This window comes from Glandiceps talaboti, chromosome 3 (assembly GCF_964340395.1).
Source record: "Glandiceps talaboti chromosome 3, keGlaTala1.1, whole genome shotgun sequence".
NCBI lineage: Eukaryota > Metazoa > Hemichordata > Enteropneusta > Spengelidae > Glandiceps > Glandiceps talaboti.
Genome location: NC_135551.1, coordinates 16,860,052 through 16,880,434, shown reverse-complemented (window position 1 = coordinate 16,880,434; position 20,383 = coordinate 16,860,052). Strand labels below are relative to the sequence as shown.

At 35.9% G+C, this 20,383-nt stretch overlaps 4 protein-coding genes across 4 annotated transcripts in view; 2 read left to right on the top strand and 2 right to left on the bottom strand.

Moving 5' to 3' along the window:
* Positions 1-2,850, bottom strand: part of LOC144453916 (activating signal cointegrator 1 complex subunit 3-like) — a 33,372-nt gene extending 30,522 nt beyond the window's left edge. Inside the window, exons 1-3 of the mRNA XM_078145273.1 lie at positions 2,570-2,850; positions 1,234-1,787; positions 581-689 (exon numbers count right to left, since the gene is read on the bottom strand). Of these exons, the coding sequence (XP_078001399.1) occupies positions 581-689; positions 1,234-1,787; positions 2,570-2,804 (898 nt within the window). The 5' untranslated portion in view covers positions 2,805-2,850. The remainder of the gene's footprint in view (positions 1-580; positions 690-1,233; positions 1,788-2,569) is intronic.
* A 432-nt stretch (positions 2,851-3,282) lies between these two features.
* LOC144433127 (citramalyl-CoA lyase, mitochondrial-like) lies at positions 3,283-7,381 on the top strand. The gene is made up of 7 exons (XM_078121437.1): positions 3,283-3,540; positions 3,941-4,132; positions 4,572-4,767; positions 5,338-5,451; positions 5,961-6,014; positions 6,564-6,688; positions 7,057-7,381. Exons 1-7 carry the CDS (start codon positions 3,283-3,285, stop codon positions 7,159-7,161), a joined length of 1,044 nt encoding a protein of 347 aa, XP_077977563.1. The 3' UTR covers positions 7,162-7,381.
* Positions 7,382-7,857: 476 nt separating this feature from the next.
* LOC144454027 (smad nuclear-interacting protein 1-like) lies at positions 7,858-11,501 on the bottom strand. The gene is made up of 2 exons (XM_078145432.1): positions 11,305-11,501; positions 7,858-10,876 (listed from the first exon to the last, which is right to left on the bottom strand). The coding sequence occupies exons 1-2, from the start codon at positions 11,362-11,364 to the stop codon at positions 9,995-9,997; spliced, it is 942 nt and encodes a 313-aa protein (XP_078001558.1). The 5' UTR covers positions 11,365-11,501; the 3' UTR covers positions 7,858-9,994.
* Positions 11,502-11,770: 269 nt separating this feature from the next.
* LOC144432840 (uncharacterized) lies at positions 11,771-16,045 on the top strand. Its single transcript, XM_078121135.1, has 5 exons — positions 11,771-11,951; positions 12,741-12,840; positions 13,246-13,265; positions 14,289-14,410; positions 14,919-16,045. Exons 1-5 carry the CDS (start codon positions 11,771-11,773, stop codon positions 15,108-15,110), a joined length of 615 nt encoding a protein of 204 aa, XP_077977261.1. The 3' UTR covers positions 15,111-16,045.
* Positions 16,046-20,383: the final 4,338 nt, after the last annotated feature.

Below are 20,383 nucleotides of genomic sequence, written 5' to 3'. Positions count from 1 at the left end.
ATGGATTTTACATGAGTGAAAATATGATAATCAACCACTAAATTACAATGCAGTGAATATATTAAAATGACAAGTCTTGTATTATATCAGTGAATTCTTTCTGTATTTCTTTATTTGTTTTGTTTATTTACTGCTATTATACGGTTGTTTTTTGACTTGGAATAACTAGTTGATTTAAATGCTGTATTGAAAAGAAAATTTTGCAAAGTACAAGAATTTGTTATGAACACAATAAACTTAGCTTTGTAACTGCCTTAACTTTGCCAAATATCTAGCGTTGTCAAATATAACATACCCAATTCTGCCATGAGCATTACTTTATTACATGCCTTATTTTGTCTACTGGTTACGTAAATCGATATTTACAATTCATTCTGGCAAGCCAGAGCATGTTTCTATTGTAGCAACTCAGCGGTGCATCTTGGACGGTGCTGTACAAGATGCTGTGGTTTATGACGATCCTACAATTATGCCATTCCAGGACAATTTCACCTTACTGAAATTTGAATTTTTATGTAAGTAGTACACAATGATAATATATTATCTGATTAAAATATATTGCAGGATCTTGACAGAATACCTGATTTGGATTTAGGGCCACCATTCAATGCTGCCTGGATTACTTTCTCTCTATTACTGAGTAGTTTTTCAATCAACTCAAATCTGTCAAAACCTAACAGATCAAATAGCTGTGGAAATGATATAAAAACAAAATCGATATTATTAGATATATTACATAGTCATGGAGAAAAAAAATCTAATGATGGTTTTAAATTAACAGTGCACAGTATTTATGTTTTAAAATATAAAGTACACATACACATCTACATGTGTGTACAACTCGCATCAATGTTGATCAAATTGTTTGTAAACACAATCTCTTTCAGCTGTATGTACAGAGAGTCAGATAACTAACACTGAAAAAATTCAATGTTAGGTGAGGGGATCAGGGAAACAATGTTTCTATCTCTTACCACATTACCTACCATATCACTAATTCCATAGTTTAATAGCAATATATCTGTATGTAAACTAACAATCATATGTATATTGTGTATGAAAGGGTCACAGTCAGAAAACTGGGTACAAACATAGTTTTATCTTATTCTTGCAAGGCTGACATCTCCCTAGTTCAAAAAATCCCACCCCCACCACCACCTCAGACAAAGTACACGTCCTTGGAATATCTTATCCAGAGGAAGGGTTACACATACTGCAGATTTACAAACTTACGTCATTCTGTAGTTCATCACTTGTCTTACTGGATCCAAGCATATCAAATATTCTCTCACACCAGTTCTCAACAGACATATCTGTTTCTGCACTGTGATATTTACTGACTTCTTGTAAGAGCCAGTTACTGCTCACTTGTGATGCAGCGGCAGTATTTACATGGTTGCTATTGGTAACCGTTTCCTCTTCTTTATTTTGTCCAGCATAAGACATTGTAAATTCATGATATTCATCATCCGAGTCACTGCTGGACTCATCATCACCAGCCTTATTGGCAAGATGGAAGGTATCAAATGAAAAATGGATGCTTTTTCCAAATTCTGATGTTTGATCTTCTTCATTTTTCCCCAGTTCATTTATTATGTCATCTGGGATGTACCTGACAATACTTTGTACAATGTCACAGGCTTTTGATACAGCACTAGCAGAGAATGGTCCAAGAGTCTTTTTCAGAATCTTAGTCTCAGCATGGCCAACTTTTTCCGCGTCCTTCAGCGTAAGGACCAGGAATACAGAAGCACTGTCAACAGTTTCTGGATCGGCATCACTACCAACTATATAATAAAATCATAGATGAGACAACATGTTAATTCCACGTTCTACTTTGTGAGGCAGATTGCACTGACAGTCCATTTATATATTCATTGCACTTCTATGGACTACGTTCTACACCTCAGTCCTGTATAATTGTGATATTATTCACATGATCACATAACTGATTAAAAACAGGAATTTTACAAGGACCAAGGATTTACATGTGTATGTAGATGACCTGGTCAAAATAAAGTTGTTTCTTGGTTTTGCAAAACAGTAAATATCAGTGACAGAAGGTCAACGTATGTCAGTAGTAGGAACTAAATCTATGTTGCACTTTTTCAATGTCCTTGTGTTCCTTCTCTCTATTTTTTTAAATAAATAATTATATTTTTAAAAATACATATGTTTATATATATATATATATATATATATATATATATATATATATATATATATATATATATATGACATGTATGATATATACATGTATAATTAATTTCTGTAGAGAAATAAATTGTTACAATATGGAATTTCAAGATTTCATTTGGTATAATTTTTTTCCACTTTTTTGCAATTCTTTATATTTTAACATATTTCTTTTAAGTGGAATATAATAAATATTGTTAAAACGTAAGATTGGACGTGTAACGTAAGTTCGTAACCTGAGTGTGAAACGAAAATGAAATTGAAAATACACAACGTACATGTACTGTAATTACAGTTCTCCAGTGGTACATGTAAAGTAACACTGATGTCGATGAACGTTATTTTAAGACTGCAAAAATCCTAAGAAACCTACCTATCGATCGCGCAATTTGGGACAACTGTCTGAGAGCTGAAGTGACTTCACTTTTCCGTTGTTTACTGTGTCTTTCCAACGTAAGAGTTAATTCATCCCAACTCCTCCCGTCTTTCCGTCTGGCGCGTGACTTCTTCGCTCGCAGTTGCTTGTCTTCTAAACCGTTCACATTTTCGGCATTTGCTGTAACATTTGAGAATGCTCTCAAAGCACCGGTCAATCTTGGTAAATTCATAACGTGTTACTGGTCGCCCATAATGTTTTATATATAAATGTTGCAGACGGCACCGGTTACTTACTCATGCATATTGCACACTCAGCTGAAATACCGGAAGTCAGATAACATATTGGTGTGTTGCATATTACGTTTCTTTTCTCAAGTGCAGTGCTTATGAAAATATAAAATAAAACAGACAATCTTGAAATCACAAAAGCGTTTTGAAATAGACGTTTATTCATCTGTTTTAATATGATCACGAGTAAACTTCAATATCTAAATCGTCGTTTTTATAAGAGAGCCACGTTGCTCCAATATTTTGTAAATAGCGCCCTCAATACCATACCGTTTAAAATCCCATGACTTTTGTTTTCTGGGTCACCTGGGGTCATCATTCAGCTGTAATTTGAAGTCTGCTACAAGCTGTAGATATCCAAGGAAATACATTGAACATCAGAAACTATCCAACGTGAACTTCTCATACAAGCTTTAAAACATGTTGAAACATTGTATTTTCAACCGCACGTACAAACTGTGTCGTTCACTTCGGAGAAAGCCAGACTTTGAATTTCCTAGTAGCCTGACTCGAATACCAAGAAGACATTATGCACAAGTGGCCGCTTCATCATATACGCCGAGAAGGGCAATGCTATATGTGCCTGGAAATGACGAACGTAAACTAAAGAAAATAACCACATTGCAGGCAGACTGTGTGTGTATGGATTGTGAAGATGGAGTGGCACTTAACAGAAAGGTTAGGAATAGGAGGGAGGGAGGGAGGGAGGGAGGAGGGAGGGAGGGAGAGCCGAGAGAGAGAGAGAGAGAGAGAGAGAGAGAGAGAGAGAGAGAGAGAGAGAGAGAGAGAGAGAGAGAGAGAGAGAGAGAGAGAGAGAGAGAGAGAGAGAGAGCGAGAGAGCGAGAGCGAGCTAGGATAGGATGACTGGAGGAATTCGTTATGTGTTTGTTGATTGATAGATGTAGGCTCATAGATATCCCTTTATGATGTTCACTCCTTGAAATGATGTAAAAGAAGAAAAGCTTTCAATGGATATTCTACCATTTTACAAATAAAAATAAACATGCAAATTTTGAGTGTTGCAAGCACTGAACATTCATATTTCTCCATTTTGATTTTATTAATTTTTTTACAACAGGAAGAAGCAAGGCATACAATCCTTAAAATGTTGGATGATTTAAAGTTAGATCACCTAGACAGATCTGTTAGGATTAATTCAGTCGATAACCCATTATTGGCTGAAGAAGATCTCAAAGTTATTATGCAGGCTAAGAAACTACCTGCCACTTTGATGGTACCAAAAGTAAATGAAGCAGAACAATTACAATGGGTAAATACATGGTAAATCTGTTTTTCCCAAGTAGTAGTTTTTAAGTACAGACAAATCCCCCACTATCACCACCACCTCCACCACATATCATCTGATGCATTACATATAGTTGGTAAGATATGACGTGTCATACCACAAGTATCAGCTAGCACTAAAAGGGGTTAACAGATGCATAAGGGCGCCCTGTCATGGCTTACCTTGCAGACTATGTTACATATTGAGTCTTAATTAAACTTATCCAATGATTTTGGAATCGGTTATGAAATGAAATGAAAAGCACATTCAATAAAAGTCACCTAACATAATCTCATTATAATTTTGGCATTCTTTTCACTGTTATGTGGATGAACCTGATACTAATTTATACAACTTTGATGGTAAGAGAATGAAAATTGAACCTTGATTGTTGTTAAGTGTCGTCTTTTTGTTTGTTTTTCAGGTCTCTGAAAAGTTGGCATTAGCTCTGTCAGGAAGGGAGTTATCACAACAAATAAAACTTGTAATTTTCATCGAGAGTGCAATAGCATTATTACACCTAAAGGATATCTTAGAAAAAGGTGTTGAGTTGTCAAAGAATGGACCATTTGTCCTAGATGGAGTGGTATTTGGATCAGATGATTTCTGTGCAGATATTGGTAAGTAACACATCATAAGTCTTCCTATAGGATCCACAAGAATGTGAGAACTATGCAGTCTAGAGAGGAGAGAACCAAATTAAACTTCATAGTAGACAATATTTACAAAAGAAATGACTTGACATCTACAGAGATCAGTTACACACAATCATGTATATCATATATAATGCAGTGATGTCATGTGTATAGGTAAGAGTTGTTTGGTATCTGCGGTAGCATTTTACTTCCTGCTAGAGAGTCAAAATATCTAACAAGATGGCCGACTTTGATACTCTCATGCATGCCTATGGTAATGCATTGGATAGAGAAGAAATCATGGTGCCTAAAAACAAGCACATGTGCATTTTTGTCTATGTGTGTTTCTGGCTATGTGTATGTGTATATGTTTGTGTATCTGTTCAAGCATGTGCATGCATTTGTATGTGGTTTAAGAAATCGATGCCTAGTCTGTGGTGATAACTGTGATGTGGTTTTCACAAATGATAAATTATTGAAGAAAAGCAAGAAATAATATTCTATATAAAGTTCTAGATTAAATTCAGTTATTAACCTTGTTGTTATATTTGACAGGTGCTACAAGGACGCCTGATGCATCAGAGTTACTCTATGCCAGACAGAAAACTGTTATGACTGCCAAAGCCTTCAGACTACAAGCAATAGACTTGGTACATATAGATTTTAAAGGTATGTTATCCACATGTAGTCTGTAAACTTAGTACATGATGTAGACTTTAAAGGTATGATTTCTTGTTATCTGTAGTAATGCAAAGTTTATCAAATCCCAAATTATTCTTTAAAGAATTAAAGGCCAAGGTTTCAATCCCAGGTTCTTGCATTGCATTATCATATCATTAGAGCCTTATTAGGATTATTCTTTCGTTCTGGGCCAACTTTTTTTATCACTTTATCAGACAATTTATTTTCACTTTAATCCTAATCTGAACAAAGGTCTTAATCTGCCATAAATGAATATATTTATTGTAATAATCCAACAAAGATTGTCTGAATGGTTAAAATGAAAAGTCACAAATTTCAGCATAAGCATATTCAAAATTAAACCTCTAGAATTATCATATAGTTTCCACCGTACCAGAATCCAGTGTATAAACTAGAAACAAAAGATGAAAAAAGAACTTTATATAACAACAAGTCTTATTGAATTAATTTCCATCTTTATTTCAATCTGTTTTCAGATTCAGAAGGACTAAGGAAGCAATCACTTGAAGGAGCCAGGATGGGTTTTACTGGTAAATATTACATTTTTAAAATCAACATATACTGATAGAATTGCCTTTATACTCTTTGTTTTATTGTAGGTCTCAATACAATTAATTTGCTCTGTTACTCGCGATCGAATGTAATTCATTGAATGACAAAAGTCCATCAGCACTTGCCAGTAATGTTGACCCCATACAGGTTTTTAAGTGTTCATCTTCATTTGACTTTTTACCTAGATTTCCTCTTTGACCTTTGACCTGTATGGTGTTCAAGTGAAATGAACAACATAGAGAAAAAAGAGAAAGGGGATACTTTTTTTGAAAGTATATACCTTCCTGAATCCACAAATGAAGGGTACATTGCAAACTTTATTTGAAAAGTGTAATTTTCTTTGTGAAAGCTGGACTATTAAAAAGAATTCTGATTAGACTCTATGGTAGAGGGGGCTAGACTTTTAGAGCATGAATTCTTATTGAGAATGACCAAAAATAATTGTAACTTGTTTGGAATGTCTATGATATAATTCATATGGTACTTATACTAGCAGTACACTTCTGTGTTGTTGGTTTTCTCTTCAGGTAAACAAGTCATCCATCCAAACCAAGTTGCCATTGTCCAAGAATGCTTTAGTCCAAGTCCTGATAAAGTAGAATGGGCCAGTGAATTAGTGAAAGCATTTGAAGAACACCAGAACAGTGGGAAGGTAAGAAGCAAAAGAAATATAGAACAGACAGAGTTTTGTATATGTATTTTTTTTTAAGTAAAGAAGAGATACTTGAAGGAAATAAAATTATTGAATATTGGAATATATTGGTGACTAACAACTTTTTGAATTCAGGTTTTTTCATTCATTTATTGTTAATTTAAATGTACCGCCACTTGAGAAAAATGCTTTCAGAAATGCCACAAACTGCAAGAGTAATTAATTACATCTATTTACGTTGATAGCTTATATCAGCCTGCCACAATAATAGTTGTAGTTTGTATATCTGTGTTAGCTTTATGATAGTTGATTCGCCATTTTAATATTGAAATGTTCTGACATATTCTTGTATTTTACTTTTTTTATAGGGTGCATTCACTTTCCGTGGAAGTATGATAGACATGCCATTGCTGTTACAAGCCAAGAATATTCTCAAATTAGCAGAATCTGTCCAGAAAACTCCATCATCATGATTTCATAATCCAGTTGATGTGTTTGTTCACCCTCTCCCCCTATCAAATGTATCGACCCAGCTAGCTGTACAGAATGTGGAGGATTATACCATTGGATATAAAAAGTGGGGGTGTGATGCTGACTTCAATGTGATTTTGAAATAGTGGACAAATGAAAGTTTGCTGCCACAAAAACACTTTTGTGTACTACTAGTAATTTATTGTACATTAAATATTTGAATGAATACATGTACTTCATTTTGGATATCAGCAAAGTGTTGTGGTTACAGAATTTCAACCATAACAAATGATCTTTTAACTCAATATTATGTTTTAATATTGTTATGTTTCAAATTACATTTTGATTGCCAAAAGAATTGTCAAATTAGGTACTAGATTCAAATGTATATATGTATGTTGGGAAACATGTTGTCACATGGTAGACGGATGAATCATACAACAGTTAACATGGGAATGTAGACATGTGTTTTGATGACCAAGTCAGACAAGATGATATCGTTTTGAAATGAGTCACGTTTGTCTTATGAAATTATCCTATGCATGGCAGATACAGGTGGCTATACAGTGTAGCACAGTGCAGTGTGCCCTCTAATGATAGCTAAATTTTGTTGTTGTGAGTCAAAATGAGAAAAAACTGGGATTTCTTGTGAGTCATCACATAGTAAGAGATAGGGGGACACCAAATTTTGATGTGTCACTAGAAATTGTGTGCATCAGTGGACTGTGGCACGTCAAATTGGCTTAGTGGGCACACTGGACTGTAGCTGGATAAGAAATTATTCATGTCTGTTACCCTCTTCTTGCATATATTTGTTATGGTATTTTTCAATAAAATTTGCATTTATGTGAATGTTCTGCCCTTGTTAATATTTCATTATGGTGCCACTAGAGGGCGCCATTTAGTGGAGAACTCAAAGGAACTGAACAAAGTCGTAGGTTTGTCCATTGATGCATTTACATTATTTTGAATTATTCCCATCATAAAAACCAAATAATAGAAAATTGAAAGTTGAAAAATATTACCCGGTAGTATATTGATTGTAAAGTTCCTGTTTCTTTATTCACATTTTCTGGGGATAAAATCAAAGTATTGGTACAAATATGACAAATTTTACATTTGATGCCCCAGTAAGTAATCGATAAAGTTCTCCCATAAACATTTTGATAAGCAACCTAAAACACAAAATAGCATACATGATCACACTTTAATCATATCTTTGCCTCTACAACCTAACAAAAATAACTTTTCTTGAGTTAATAATATTTTTAAATTAAATTTTGTGTTTCATGAGGAAACTCGTATCTGCTAATATTTTCCCCAGTGAGATAATCCAGACACCATTACAAGGTTGTTTATGGATCCGATATTTTTCATTTAATATGTTTCACAAAGAAACCAGTATTTGGTTACTTTGCCACCTGTCAGATGACCCATAGGCCCTGGAGTGTCTGTCGGTCTACAGATACATGTAAACTACACCTCTTGCATACATGTACAATTGCTACTGCAAACAAAATGCTGCTGTAGTTTTACAGACAGGAAAATTGTTTCATTATTGCTACTACTGGTGCTAGGACATTTAGCTTTGGTAAGAATAGTTGCCATGTAGACAGCATCAGTGTGCCCTCTGATGATAGCCAAATTTTGTTGTTGAGAGTCGAAATGATAAAAACTGGCATTTCTTGTGAGTCACCATATAGTAAGAGATAGGGAACATCAAATTTTGGTGGGTCACTAGAAATTGTGTGTGTCAGTGGCACATCAAATTGGCTTAGAGTGCACACGGGACAGCATTGGTTTTTATCCTGCTTTACCAAAACTTTGTCTTAGTTCATGGTGCTTTGATACTCTCCAGAATCTATTAAATTAGTCTGGAGTCCAGGTCTGTGGGGATATTGCTCTTGCTTGCTCTTGCTACAAGGATATTCTAGTACAATTATTTGGTAGATATTGGTACATACAAAACAGCTAATAGTGATGCTCCCAAGGACTGGTGAGAAAGTCTAGCTTTTCCCATACCATGCCTGGTATTTTGCTATAACTTATAAATAAGGGTTGTATATATTCAAACCTAAAATTAGATTACGGTTTCCAACAACAATGTTGAATACAGTATAACTCAATCCTCTCAGTTGGTTCTAATAGACCTGTTGGTTGTTCCAAGATGCATTGCGCATCACGCCATACAATGCCATGTATTGTGTAAGCGCTGAGGGGTTTGCACATGCTACTTGGGGGGATGGTTGTCACCTGACCGTACTCTGGATTCACCTGAAAAATTACTGTCTGTCATTGCTGCCCTGTTTAGTCTTTCTTCTATAAAATCACTCATAATCAAAGAGGTCAACATGTCTTACCATCATTTCCTGATGAAAATGTTATTTCAAATGTAATAAAGACAAAACAAGACTAAATTAACAACATTAGTGACGTCATCTCACGCAATGCATCTTGGAACTGGAAAATCAACTATTATGTGGCAATGCTATGACGTCATGTCACAGCGGGAAGAATTAACCCAATAAGAATTCAGGTAAGTTTTCTGACCATAGCTTCAGTAAAGCAATATGTCATTAGCAAAATAGCAGGCATGGTATGGTAAAAGTGAGAGCCAAATCCCCACATGACTTGATTGCAGGCTATAAAATTATGAATGGTTTCATGTAATCAAAGAATACTTCAAGAGCAAGTATCTCCTCTCCATAACGGTTCACTTCAGTCTTTTTTTTGGCTATGAAACGAAAGAGTTATATTTACATGTTTAGTAACACTAACTTCCTCAAACCAACTACATCAATTTCAGAAAATACAAAATAACAAACGTACAAAACATTACTTTTCTTCATCAGTGTCACTATCGTCTCCTTTTGATTTATCATGTAACATAACGTATTCTCTCGAACTAAAACCAAATTTCACAACATCTTTTTCTATCAGTTCCACATATCTAGAAGGGTCTATTTTGTTATTGTTCACGAATGTTCCATTAGACGAGTCTAGATCTATGATGTAAGGTCGCACACGTCTACCGATTCGACCATCGTCTCTTTCATACTCAATAAGTCTGTATTGCAAGACGGCGTGCTGTTTAGAACATGATGGATGGTCGATCGGAATATCTGCTACTAAGCGGTCGCGTCCAAACAAGTACGCACTTTGTCGGTGTATATGCAAAACTGGCAGTGATTCTTCACCTTTGAATGGATACAGTCGCCATCGCCTTTTTGGTTTCCGTGCCTCTTGTGGTTCGTTGTATTTGATGACAACGCCCCTGAATGTGTTAGAGTCTTCGGTAAGTTTGCCAGACAATCCAAAATTTGGTTCTTCTTTTGGTGCTGCTGGTTCAGTTTGTTCTTGTGAAGAACCTGGTTGTCCATACTGGTATTGTTCATCACTTTCGAAAGGGTTTGCAGGTTTCCTCCTCCTGTCATCTCTACGTCTTCTGTCGTTATCATCCCTTTCCTGTTTGATCCTGATATGACTAAAATCTTGTCTGCGATCATCTCTATCCCTGTCTCTGTGTCGTCCCCTTCCTTCATGGTCCCTGTGTCTTTCCCTGTCATCTCTGTCTGTGTCTCTGTGACGGTTGGAGTGTTTGTCTTGTCGGCTCCTATGATCTTTATCTCTTGTTCGCTCCTCCCCTCTATGTCTGTCACCATGTCTGTCACTGGGTCTCCTATCATATTTGTCATCTCTATGATTACTATGGTGAGACTAAAGGAAACAGACAAAAACAAACATTTAGAATATTGATATTATTACTATTACAAATTAACTTGATTCAATATTTTGTATAAATCAGTTGTAAAAAAGTTTGTTTGCAAAATCTACCAAAATTTCACAGGTTAAAATTAGAAAGGCAATATATTCAACAAGAATCCCTCTTTTACCAGAAAGTATTTTGAAGTTTGTGAATACACAAGTGTGGCATGCTTTACATGACACCTCCCTCAACGACATATAGACCCGACTAAAAATCCCAACTGAATGTAAAGATGGACAGTGTTCTGAATATTCCAAACATGTATCAGAATTGTTCAGATTTAATGTAGTGTAGTGATACAAAGTATTTGAGAAAGGAACAATGAAATTAAAAGTCACGAATTCAGTGTCGAAAGTAGCTGAAATTTGAAAATACTGACCTGTTTGCGATGGGGGCTTCTGCTTCGCGATCTTGTCCTGTCTTTGTATTTGTACTTCATTATCTCTGTGTATTTGCTGACCTCCCCTTTGTATGTGTATTCCAAGGTCTAAATCTCACGATATAAATCCAACGGTATCCAACGCAATTTAAAAGTCAAGGAAGTTATGCCACAACAGTGTGGAGTCAGCAACTCTCACTGAGATGACCGTCTTGTAGACCCTTTAAGTTTCTACGAATTGACAGAGTTGGCGAATCGAACTCTTCACAATAGCTTCGCTTACATCATAATTCAAATATACAAAACAAATGTAGGTTCAAAATTGTTACGTCAAATGATTCAAAATACAATGTCTATGTTTTTTCGGTCGTAATTCTCGCCGATCAAACAAGGCGTTGAAACCGTTTCTGTTCACTACGAGTATGCTAGGGGACTTCTTGAGGTCAAGGGTTAAAAAAAAAAGAAAATGGCGAACAAGGATGTTGTGAGAGTTGTTGAAGGGGAGGCTTCTGAGTCTGATTCCGAGGAAGAAATTAATACACATGAAGCAGCAAGGGGTGTTAAAGTACAAGGAGAAGCATCGGAAACAGATAGCGATGACGATATCCCACAGGTCAGACAGGGAACTGGATTACCTCCATTAAGAGGTAACGTAGACAACCAAATTTCAACAATTCAAGCTCTGCTGTGTATTAACTGTAAATGAATAAACCAAGTCCATCACATGTATGACTGATATGTTGACCCACTCAAAATGAGAATAAATATTGTGATAATTAGTGACCCATCACTATAATTATTTATTCATATATTCATAATTAATTCATGTCATATTGTTTGTTTTTTTGAAAAATTGTCTTCAATGTTTATAAAATTGTATATTTTGGTGCATTCCCTGCATTAATTTTGTTTGTTGTTACAGATAAATGCCATACTGAATGGCCCTCAGGCCAGGGAAGATTGACACTTATTTGCATGAAAGTATAATCCATTATTATTTAAATCAGCCAACATACATGTACATATGTAAATTCCAAAACTTATCTTTTTACAGCATACATTTACATGTCTTGTGTCAAGGTTGGTAGTCCAGGGGTGAACAAATCCACTGGTCCTGGGTCCGGGACTGGCTATTTTTTGTGGCGGACCACACAAATTTTACCTTGTACCACTAATTCTTTCAACAGGACCACTGGATTTTTTAAGGCACTGGTCTGAGGACCACCAGTTCACAAAATGATTTGTTCACCCCTGCATATTCATAATTACTACAAGGCATATTTTGTAACATAATTTTGATGGGAAAACACCTGTTACATTACCTGAAGACCTCCCTTATTAAGACAGTCTGATTGGCCATTAACGGGTATACAAATTCCTCTCCCACTGACATCTGTTTGAATCTTATCGATTTCTCCTATTTCTCTGTTTCTCAGTTGACTTACATTCAGCAGGGGACTTTGGAAGCAGCAGTGAAAGTGATATTACCACAGATGAATTTAGAGCCAGGAGAAGAGAGCCGCCTAAATACGATACGTATGTAGATACTAGTGGTCTCTATTTCTTTTCTCAACTATTTCTCATTGGGTCACAAGTAGTCTACTTCTTATATATAGCATTACCATTTACACCTCCACTCTTATAGTCTAGTTAGACACCACCATGGCGTCCAGACTAGGTCACAGGGTATTGTTTTTGAAAAACTTGACAAAATTTAACACATCAACATGTTGACCTGAAGGCTGTTGGTGACATGACAGAATGCCAATTGCCTAGTGTGTGTTGGTTGATTTTCTAACACCAATGTTGCCCATCATTATCAAGTTTTTCCCACTCTGTCTGGAATTCATCAACACCAACTGATACTCAAAAATGTCATATGATACCCATGTTCTCAATTTTACTTGTAAATGATGTTTCTTTTTTCTCTTCTATCCACAGATTGTTCCACAGAAAGCTAAGTAAGTTTTTTTTACTCGAAAGATTTTTCATTATATACATACATTTCATATGAAGGAAAATATACAACAATAAATCAAATCTATTGTAAAGATGCTTATTTATCAGCATTACATATGTTGCCGAAAAGTAAAATGATATTTTCTGTGATGAAAACGTCTATCATATACATGTACATATACCCAGTGTCACATCTGTATCACTTTTGACTCACTCACCAGTCCTCGGGAGCATCGTTATTAGCTGTATTGTATGTACCAATATCTACTGAATAATTCTACTAGTATATCCTTGTACTGTGGGCCCTCAGCGACTTACTAGGGCTAATCATTTGTTGACATGTTACGGTGACTCATGTGTTCATCGGGCATCGCAGTAGCACATCAAAAAAATGATTAGCCCTGTGTAGTCGATGAGGGCCCACAGTACGATTATGCAGTAGATATCGGTACATACAAACAACCCTCTTTTAGCGATGCGATGCTCCGAGGACTGTGAGAGAGTCTAGTGTCACCTCCATTGTAATTCAGTGGAAAACAGCACCCTCACATTGATGCGATAATTTGCCATGTTGTGCCCAAACACACTCTGGCCAAATAAGGTCAATTTCTCCAAAAAATAAACATGTATTTGAACGCTCCATAGGATGTATGATAAAACCTTTACAGAAACTGATATGGGTTTTGCAGACCTCAGTGGTACATGGCTAACACAACTTAATCTTGGTTTACAGGACCCTTATTCTGTAAAGATTATTACATTTCACTCACTTTCAAATCAATTTTGAAGATGAAAATAGAATTGCATTGAAGAATGGAATGACAATTTCTGTCCGTCACTAAATTCCCTGGAATCACATCCATTTCCAGACAAACTAAGCTTTTCCATGACAGATAAGACGGCAAACATCAAGTTCATTCTTGTAATGTATGTATATTGATGGCCATTTTAGGACAATTTATGTTTACACTAGAAAGTATATGTATATGATTTAAGTTTGATTGCACTGATTTTATTCAAAACAGGAGATCGAAATGCTAACTTTAGAAGTCACATAGAGTCAGCAGCTAGCCATGCCTACCTGTCAAGTGCTAAAGATATCACTTCTACAACACAACAACTTGTGAAGTCACAGATGTATGCACAGGTACAGTTTTATTTCTTTGTGTCTGTGAGTTTGCACTAAGTGTCTGTGAGTTTGCACTAAGTGTCTGTGAGTTTGCACTAAGTGTCGCCAAGTTTGCAGCAAGTCTCCAAGTTTGCACCAAGTGTCACAGAGTTTGCGCCAAGTTTCTCTGTGTTTGCACTAAGTGTCTTGAAGTTTGCACCAAGAGTTTCAGAGTTTACACCAAGTGTTTCAGAGTTTGCACCAAGTGTTTCTTAGTTTGCACCAAGCATCTCAGAGTTTGCACCAAGTGTCTCAGAGTTTGCACCAACACCAACAAATACAAAACTACATATCTATCCACTCATACATTAAGTGTTAAAAAAAAACAATTTCGGATTCATACATACTTAAGTTTTGAATTTTTAAAGATAACTCCCGTTTGAAATAGTTTTCCAAGTCTTCCTTGTTTTTTCTTTGCTCATCAATACTTCTGAGATTAATTTATGTGTAACATAAACTTTTACCCAGTTTTTTTTTCCATTCACAGGATGTTTCACACAACCTTAGGGTTTTGTCTTCAGATTTAAAATCACTGGAGAGTAAAGTAGACATTATCATCAATTGTAACATCTTACCAACCTTACATGTACCAATATCAATGCTAGCCAAGGATACAGACAAACTGGTCAAAGGTCAAACTGATGACCCAACTGTACAGGCCATGATGATGGCATCTTGAACAGGTCAAAGGTCAAACTGATGACCCTACTACTGTGGAGGACATGATGATGGCATCTTGAACAGGTCAACGGCTAAAGTGATGATGGCAACTTCGCATTGTACAGTTGTTGTCTAGGTCAGACTGAGCTTTATGGGGAGGGGAGTGGGAGGAGGGAGAGGATGGGGAGGGGCGAAGGGGATCAGTTTGATGGTCTTCTTCCAGACTATAGATTAATTTAACAAGTTCAAAAAATGAAGGCTAAGAATCTAATGTTTCGTCAAATATAATCAGATTTGATTTTATTCACATTTGCAATTTGATATCACAACTCATGAATTTTAAGATATCTGACAGAGGTGATTATGTGTATTCTTTTAAGCAATGTGTTGAATTATTGTAAATATTCAGAGTTTTATTTTCAATTATAGTTGCTTGTAGTGGTAGTACCCTTCTAGACTGTAAGGTACGCTGCGTTGCTCCACCATGGCCAACCTGCTCTAAGTGAAAGGGGTTAACTGATGTGTGAGGGCGCCCTTTCAAACCATACTTTACCAACTACTATGTAGTAATTCATCAACAGCATGTGTTATATCAGGACTAAAAAAAAAAATAATTTCTGTAATGACAATCCTCATGTAATTTTAGAAATGATGGTGAAATTTATGCTCAACCCAAATTATTATGTAATAGGTGATTTTGATCAGCTTTCCCTCTTTCTGGAACAGGATTTTAAAAACATCGGCTTCGAGAGAGAACGGATTTAAAGGCTAATGTTAACTTACGTTACAATCTGGGCGTGAAAAAAAGTTTTCTGACAGTACGACAGTAAAGGATGAACCAGAACCAGAATCACCATTATCGACTGATAAGATGGCACTAATCCACACCATGCATGGTATTCAAACTTTTGGGTTTAAAGTAGTATGCTGTCAAATACAAATTTCATGTTATACATGATAAATAAACATATTACAGAAAATAAAAATAAAATTCCAAAATCTACTAATATTGTTACACGTATCTCTTTTTTTGGATATTGATGTAGAGTTATTAATGTGTTCTTTTCCACAGATGAACAAAACTTATGAAAGCACATTGGAGTTGGAAGGGATTATGCCCTTTCAAAAGATACAAAATATTGGTTATTCAATTGTAGATTCTCCCCATTCTGAAAATGAGCACTGGTCAGTCACAGTAACACACCATATTATTAGTTATCAGAAAGACAACAGATAATAAAGTTTGGTCACTAGGGGGTGCTGTTTTGGATCAGGGCTGTGATAGTTGTTCTTCAAGGTTTTGAACACATATTTGTCTGTGCTTTGAACGATATCCTCATAAAGAAAAGTCTCTGCGACCTGTTTCATATGACAATTTTTACTAACTAGTTATTTTAGCCATATTTCATACATTTTATATACTGCCTCATGTACTGTAATGCCTTAACTTTTCCATACATGGGACATCCTCTCGTGACACTTAAATTTTGAAAATGATAGCATATAGATGTGTACAGAGACAAACAATGCCCATTGTAATAGGGTGGGGGTGGGGGTTCATTCAATAATGAAATGCATAATTTATGAAAATAATGAAACTAATTGGACATATCCTATTTACAATTCAGTTGGATTGGTTGGGGGAAAAATCATCATGAAGTTATCGTGTTTTAGGTTAACACGACATAATTAACACATCTCAGGAAAATTGCGATAATTTCACATGTATTCACACACCATACACTTATATCTAAAATAAGCACAGAGTATTTTGGCAAGAGAACAAAGATAGTTTATTTCAATATAATATTCTTGACAACTATGGTATACTGGTATACCAACAGTTCAACAGTAATGACTTTAAAAGTATCACAGAAGAACTGGACACTGTATGTGAAATACAGTCACGTGTCACTTGATAAACTAAGCTATACCCAGATTCACTATATTTACTGGTCTACCTAATACTTGCATTTATCTATTTTCACAATTATGAGAACAATATAATAATACATTTGCATCAGCATGTCAGTTGACTGTTGCTATGGATGTGGACATGGTTGCTACGCAAAGTAGTCTAGCCTCGCTCGCTTTCTCATTAAAATTCTCTTGCTGCATGTTCCTCAGGAAATGAGATTTATACAGATTTAGGTTGACAGGCAGATTGTAAGATAAATTGTGTCGTTTTGTCCTAACACAGCCCTCTCTTTACAGCTTTGGTTGATGTGTGAGGGCGCCACGACACTGCAAGTCTTAGTAAGACGCTGATAATGGCATATTGTGTGCACTGTTCAGTATATTGATGTTTTGTACACAGCTATGCTTGTTTTGTATGTTCTGCCTTCTCTTTACCAGAGTAGGTATACTCTTGTTTATGCTTACCTGCCAAATGTCTGGGACTTTGGAAACAGGAATATAGCATATCACAGAACAGCTTATCAGGATTAAAATGCTATTGTGAAGATAATACTGGACTACAGATAGCTAAAAGAACAACCTATCATGGCTAAAGCGTTACCTAGTAACTTACAGAAATGACACCGCCTTGCTTTTGCAACAAATGTTGTAGAACGATATACTCTAGAAATACATGTATAATATTATATTTTCTAAATGACTTTCAGCCTTGAGTAAAGGGAACTGTGTATCCTTAAACCGACGACTAAACTAAGTGAAGTCTCATGGTACATTTGTCCCAATAAATTTCAAATGAAAATTTCTACTTACATAGTCGAAAAAAATTTTGAAGAAGAGAATCCCACATTTTTGCATCGTAAGTGGTGGACTGTAATCATCGTTGTAAACCACAGCCTCTTTTACTACAGCACCACCCAAGAGTTATTTTGTGGTGTCGCAGAAGAAATTATAGCTCTGGTTTGTGAGAATTACTATAATGGGCTGTTACTGCAATACACCACTGATGATGCTGATAAGATAGCAGTGAACATGTTTGGGAGCTGCTGCCAAAAATGTTTTGACTCTGTGAGTAGAAATTTTGATTTTAAATTGAGAACCCAGAGTCCCTTGAGATTAGCTGCAACACAGTAAAGCTATGGTCATTTTTTAACAACACTGCCATTAACGCCAATGACATGCTCAGGGCTTGTAATGAGAAACATTTCAAGTGAATGAATGAATGAATGAATGAATGAATGACTGAATGAACAAACTAAAGCCAAAAAAATGCTTAGGGCTCATGATTAGACACATTCAATGAATGAATGAGTGAATGAATGAATGAATGGATGAATGAATGGATGGATGGATGAATGAATGGATGGATGAATGGATGGATGAATGAATGGATGAATGAATGAATGGATGGATGGATGGATGAATGAATGAATGGATGGATGAATGGATGGATGAATGGATGGATGGATGGATGAATGAATGAATGGATGGATGGATGAATGAATGAATGGATGAATGAATGAATGGATGAATGAATGAATGGATGGATGGATGAATGGATGAATGAATGAATGAATGAATGGATGAATGGATGGATGAATGAATGAATGGATGGATGAATGGATGGATGAATGAATGAATGAATGGATGGATGGATGAATGGATGGATGGATGAATGAATGGATGGATGAATGGATGGATGAATGAATGGATGAATGAATGAATGGATGGATGGATGAATGAATGAATGAATGGATGGATGAATGAATGAATGGATGGATGAATGGATGGATGAATGGATGGATGGATGAATGGATGGATGAATGGATGGATGAATGGATGGATGAATGGATGAATGAATGAATGGATGAATGAATGAATGAATGGATGGATGAATGAATGAATGGATGAATGGATGGATGAATGAATGAATGGATGAATGAATGAATGGATGAATGGATGGATGAATGAATGGATGGATGGATGAATGAATGAATGGATGAATGGATGAATGAATGGATGAATGAATGGATGAATGAATGAAATTCCGAAAATGACTAGGACCGGACTCTTAATTGGAGATCTTGAAGTTGTTACATGACAAAAAATTGAGTTGATCAAAATACTTATTTCATCTATAACCTTGAATGAAAATGCCCTTGAATAAATAAAATGCCCTTACCATGATAGAACATTTATATAAACCTAAAACTCATCTTAACAAACTAGTGCCTATACTTACAACCACCTAATACAGACAGGTATGGATAGTTTCTTTAAAATCTTTACAATGTCTCCATGAGACAAGTTAATGAGAAACATTTCAACAAAAATAACATGAACAGGTCTGTTATATTAGCAAAGGGATGACAGAATGTAAGATCTGAGATGATTCCATAGCAATGTTGATATCATGTTGTTGTATTTACATCTGATGTACTTTACTTTTCTACAGTGGAAATCCATTCCAAATAGTCAGAAACCAGCATGTTACCATCGGCGACCTTCAGATTTCTGCAGACTTTCAAACACCTGGAAACAGGCAAAAATGAGCTTATAATGAACACATACACGTGTGACATTATGAGCTCACCAGCTGGTTTTACTATCCATTGTTTCATGTCCTTCATATCATGAATAGTCAGCAGAAATACAACCCAAGGCTTCTGAAGGTGAAACTAAATCTAAAAGATCCAGTCCTTGGTCACCATATGAAACCACTTGCTACCTGTTCTTGAGCATGTTGTATACACAGAAACAATGATCTTTCATGCTAAAGGTGAAATGCAAGAGTAAAATGACAATTTGAAATGGACTCCCACCCTAATAATAGTACATATAGGTGACTTCTAAATCAATCAAATCAAACGATATATTAATGCGAGTCAAGCTTTAGTTATTAATTTGTTTTTGTGGACAATGTTCGAATTCGACTGACGAATCCTGCGACTCGAATCTAACACGATCAATGCACCGTACACCAGCCAGACGAAAATGGTCGACATGTTTGTTGACTAGCCGAGAAGTGCATACTAGTAAGGAACTTGTGAGGCAGTCCGAATAAATAGAAGGCGATTACTAACATCAAAGTCAAACCGAGACACCTCTTCATCGAAACACCAATGAGTTTGAAATTGGCAGGCATGCCATTTGTTTAAAAAAATACACAAAGAGGAGTTCCGAAAACAATAGGAAAACTAAAGAAAAAATGGGATCCAAGGTGACACCTGCGACTTAGCCGAATCTGCGACTTACAGAGGCGCGAGTTAGCGAGGGCCCACTGTAATATGGGGCACAACAACTTTTTGACAAAAGAAGATTTAAAATGGCCAAAATCAAGCAATACAGCATGTAATGCCATTTTAGTGAATACACTAC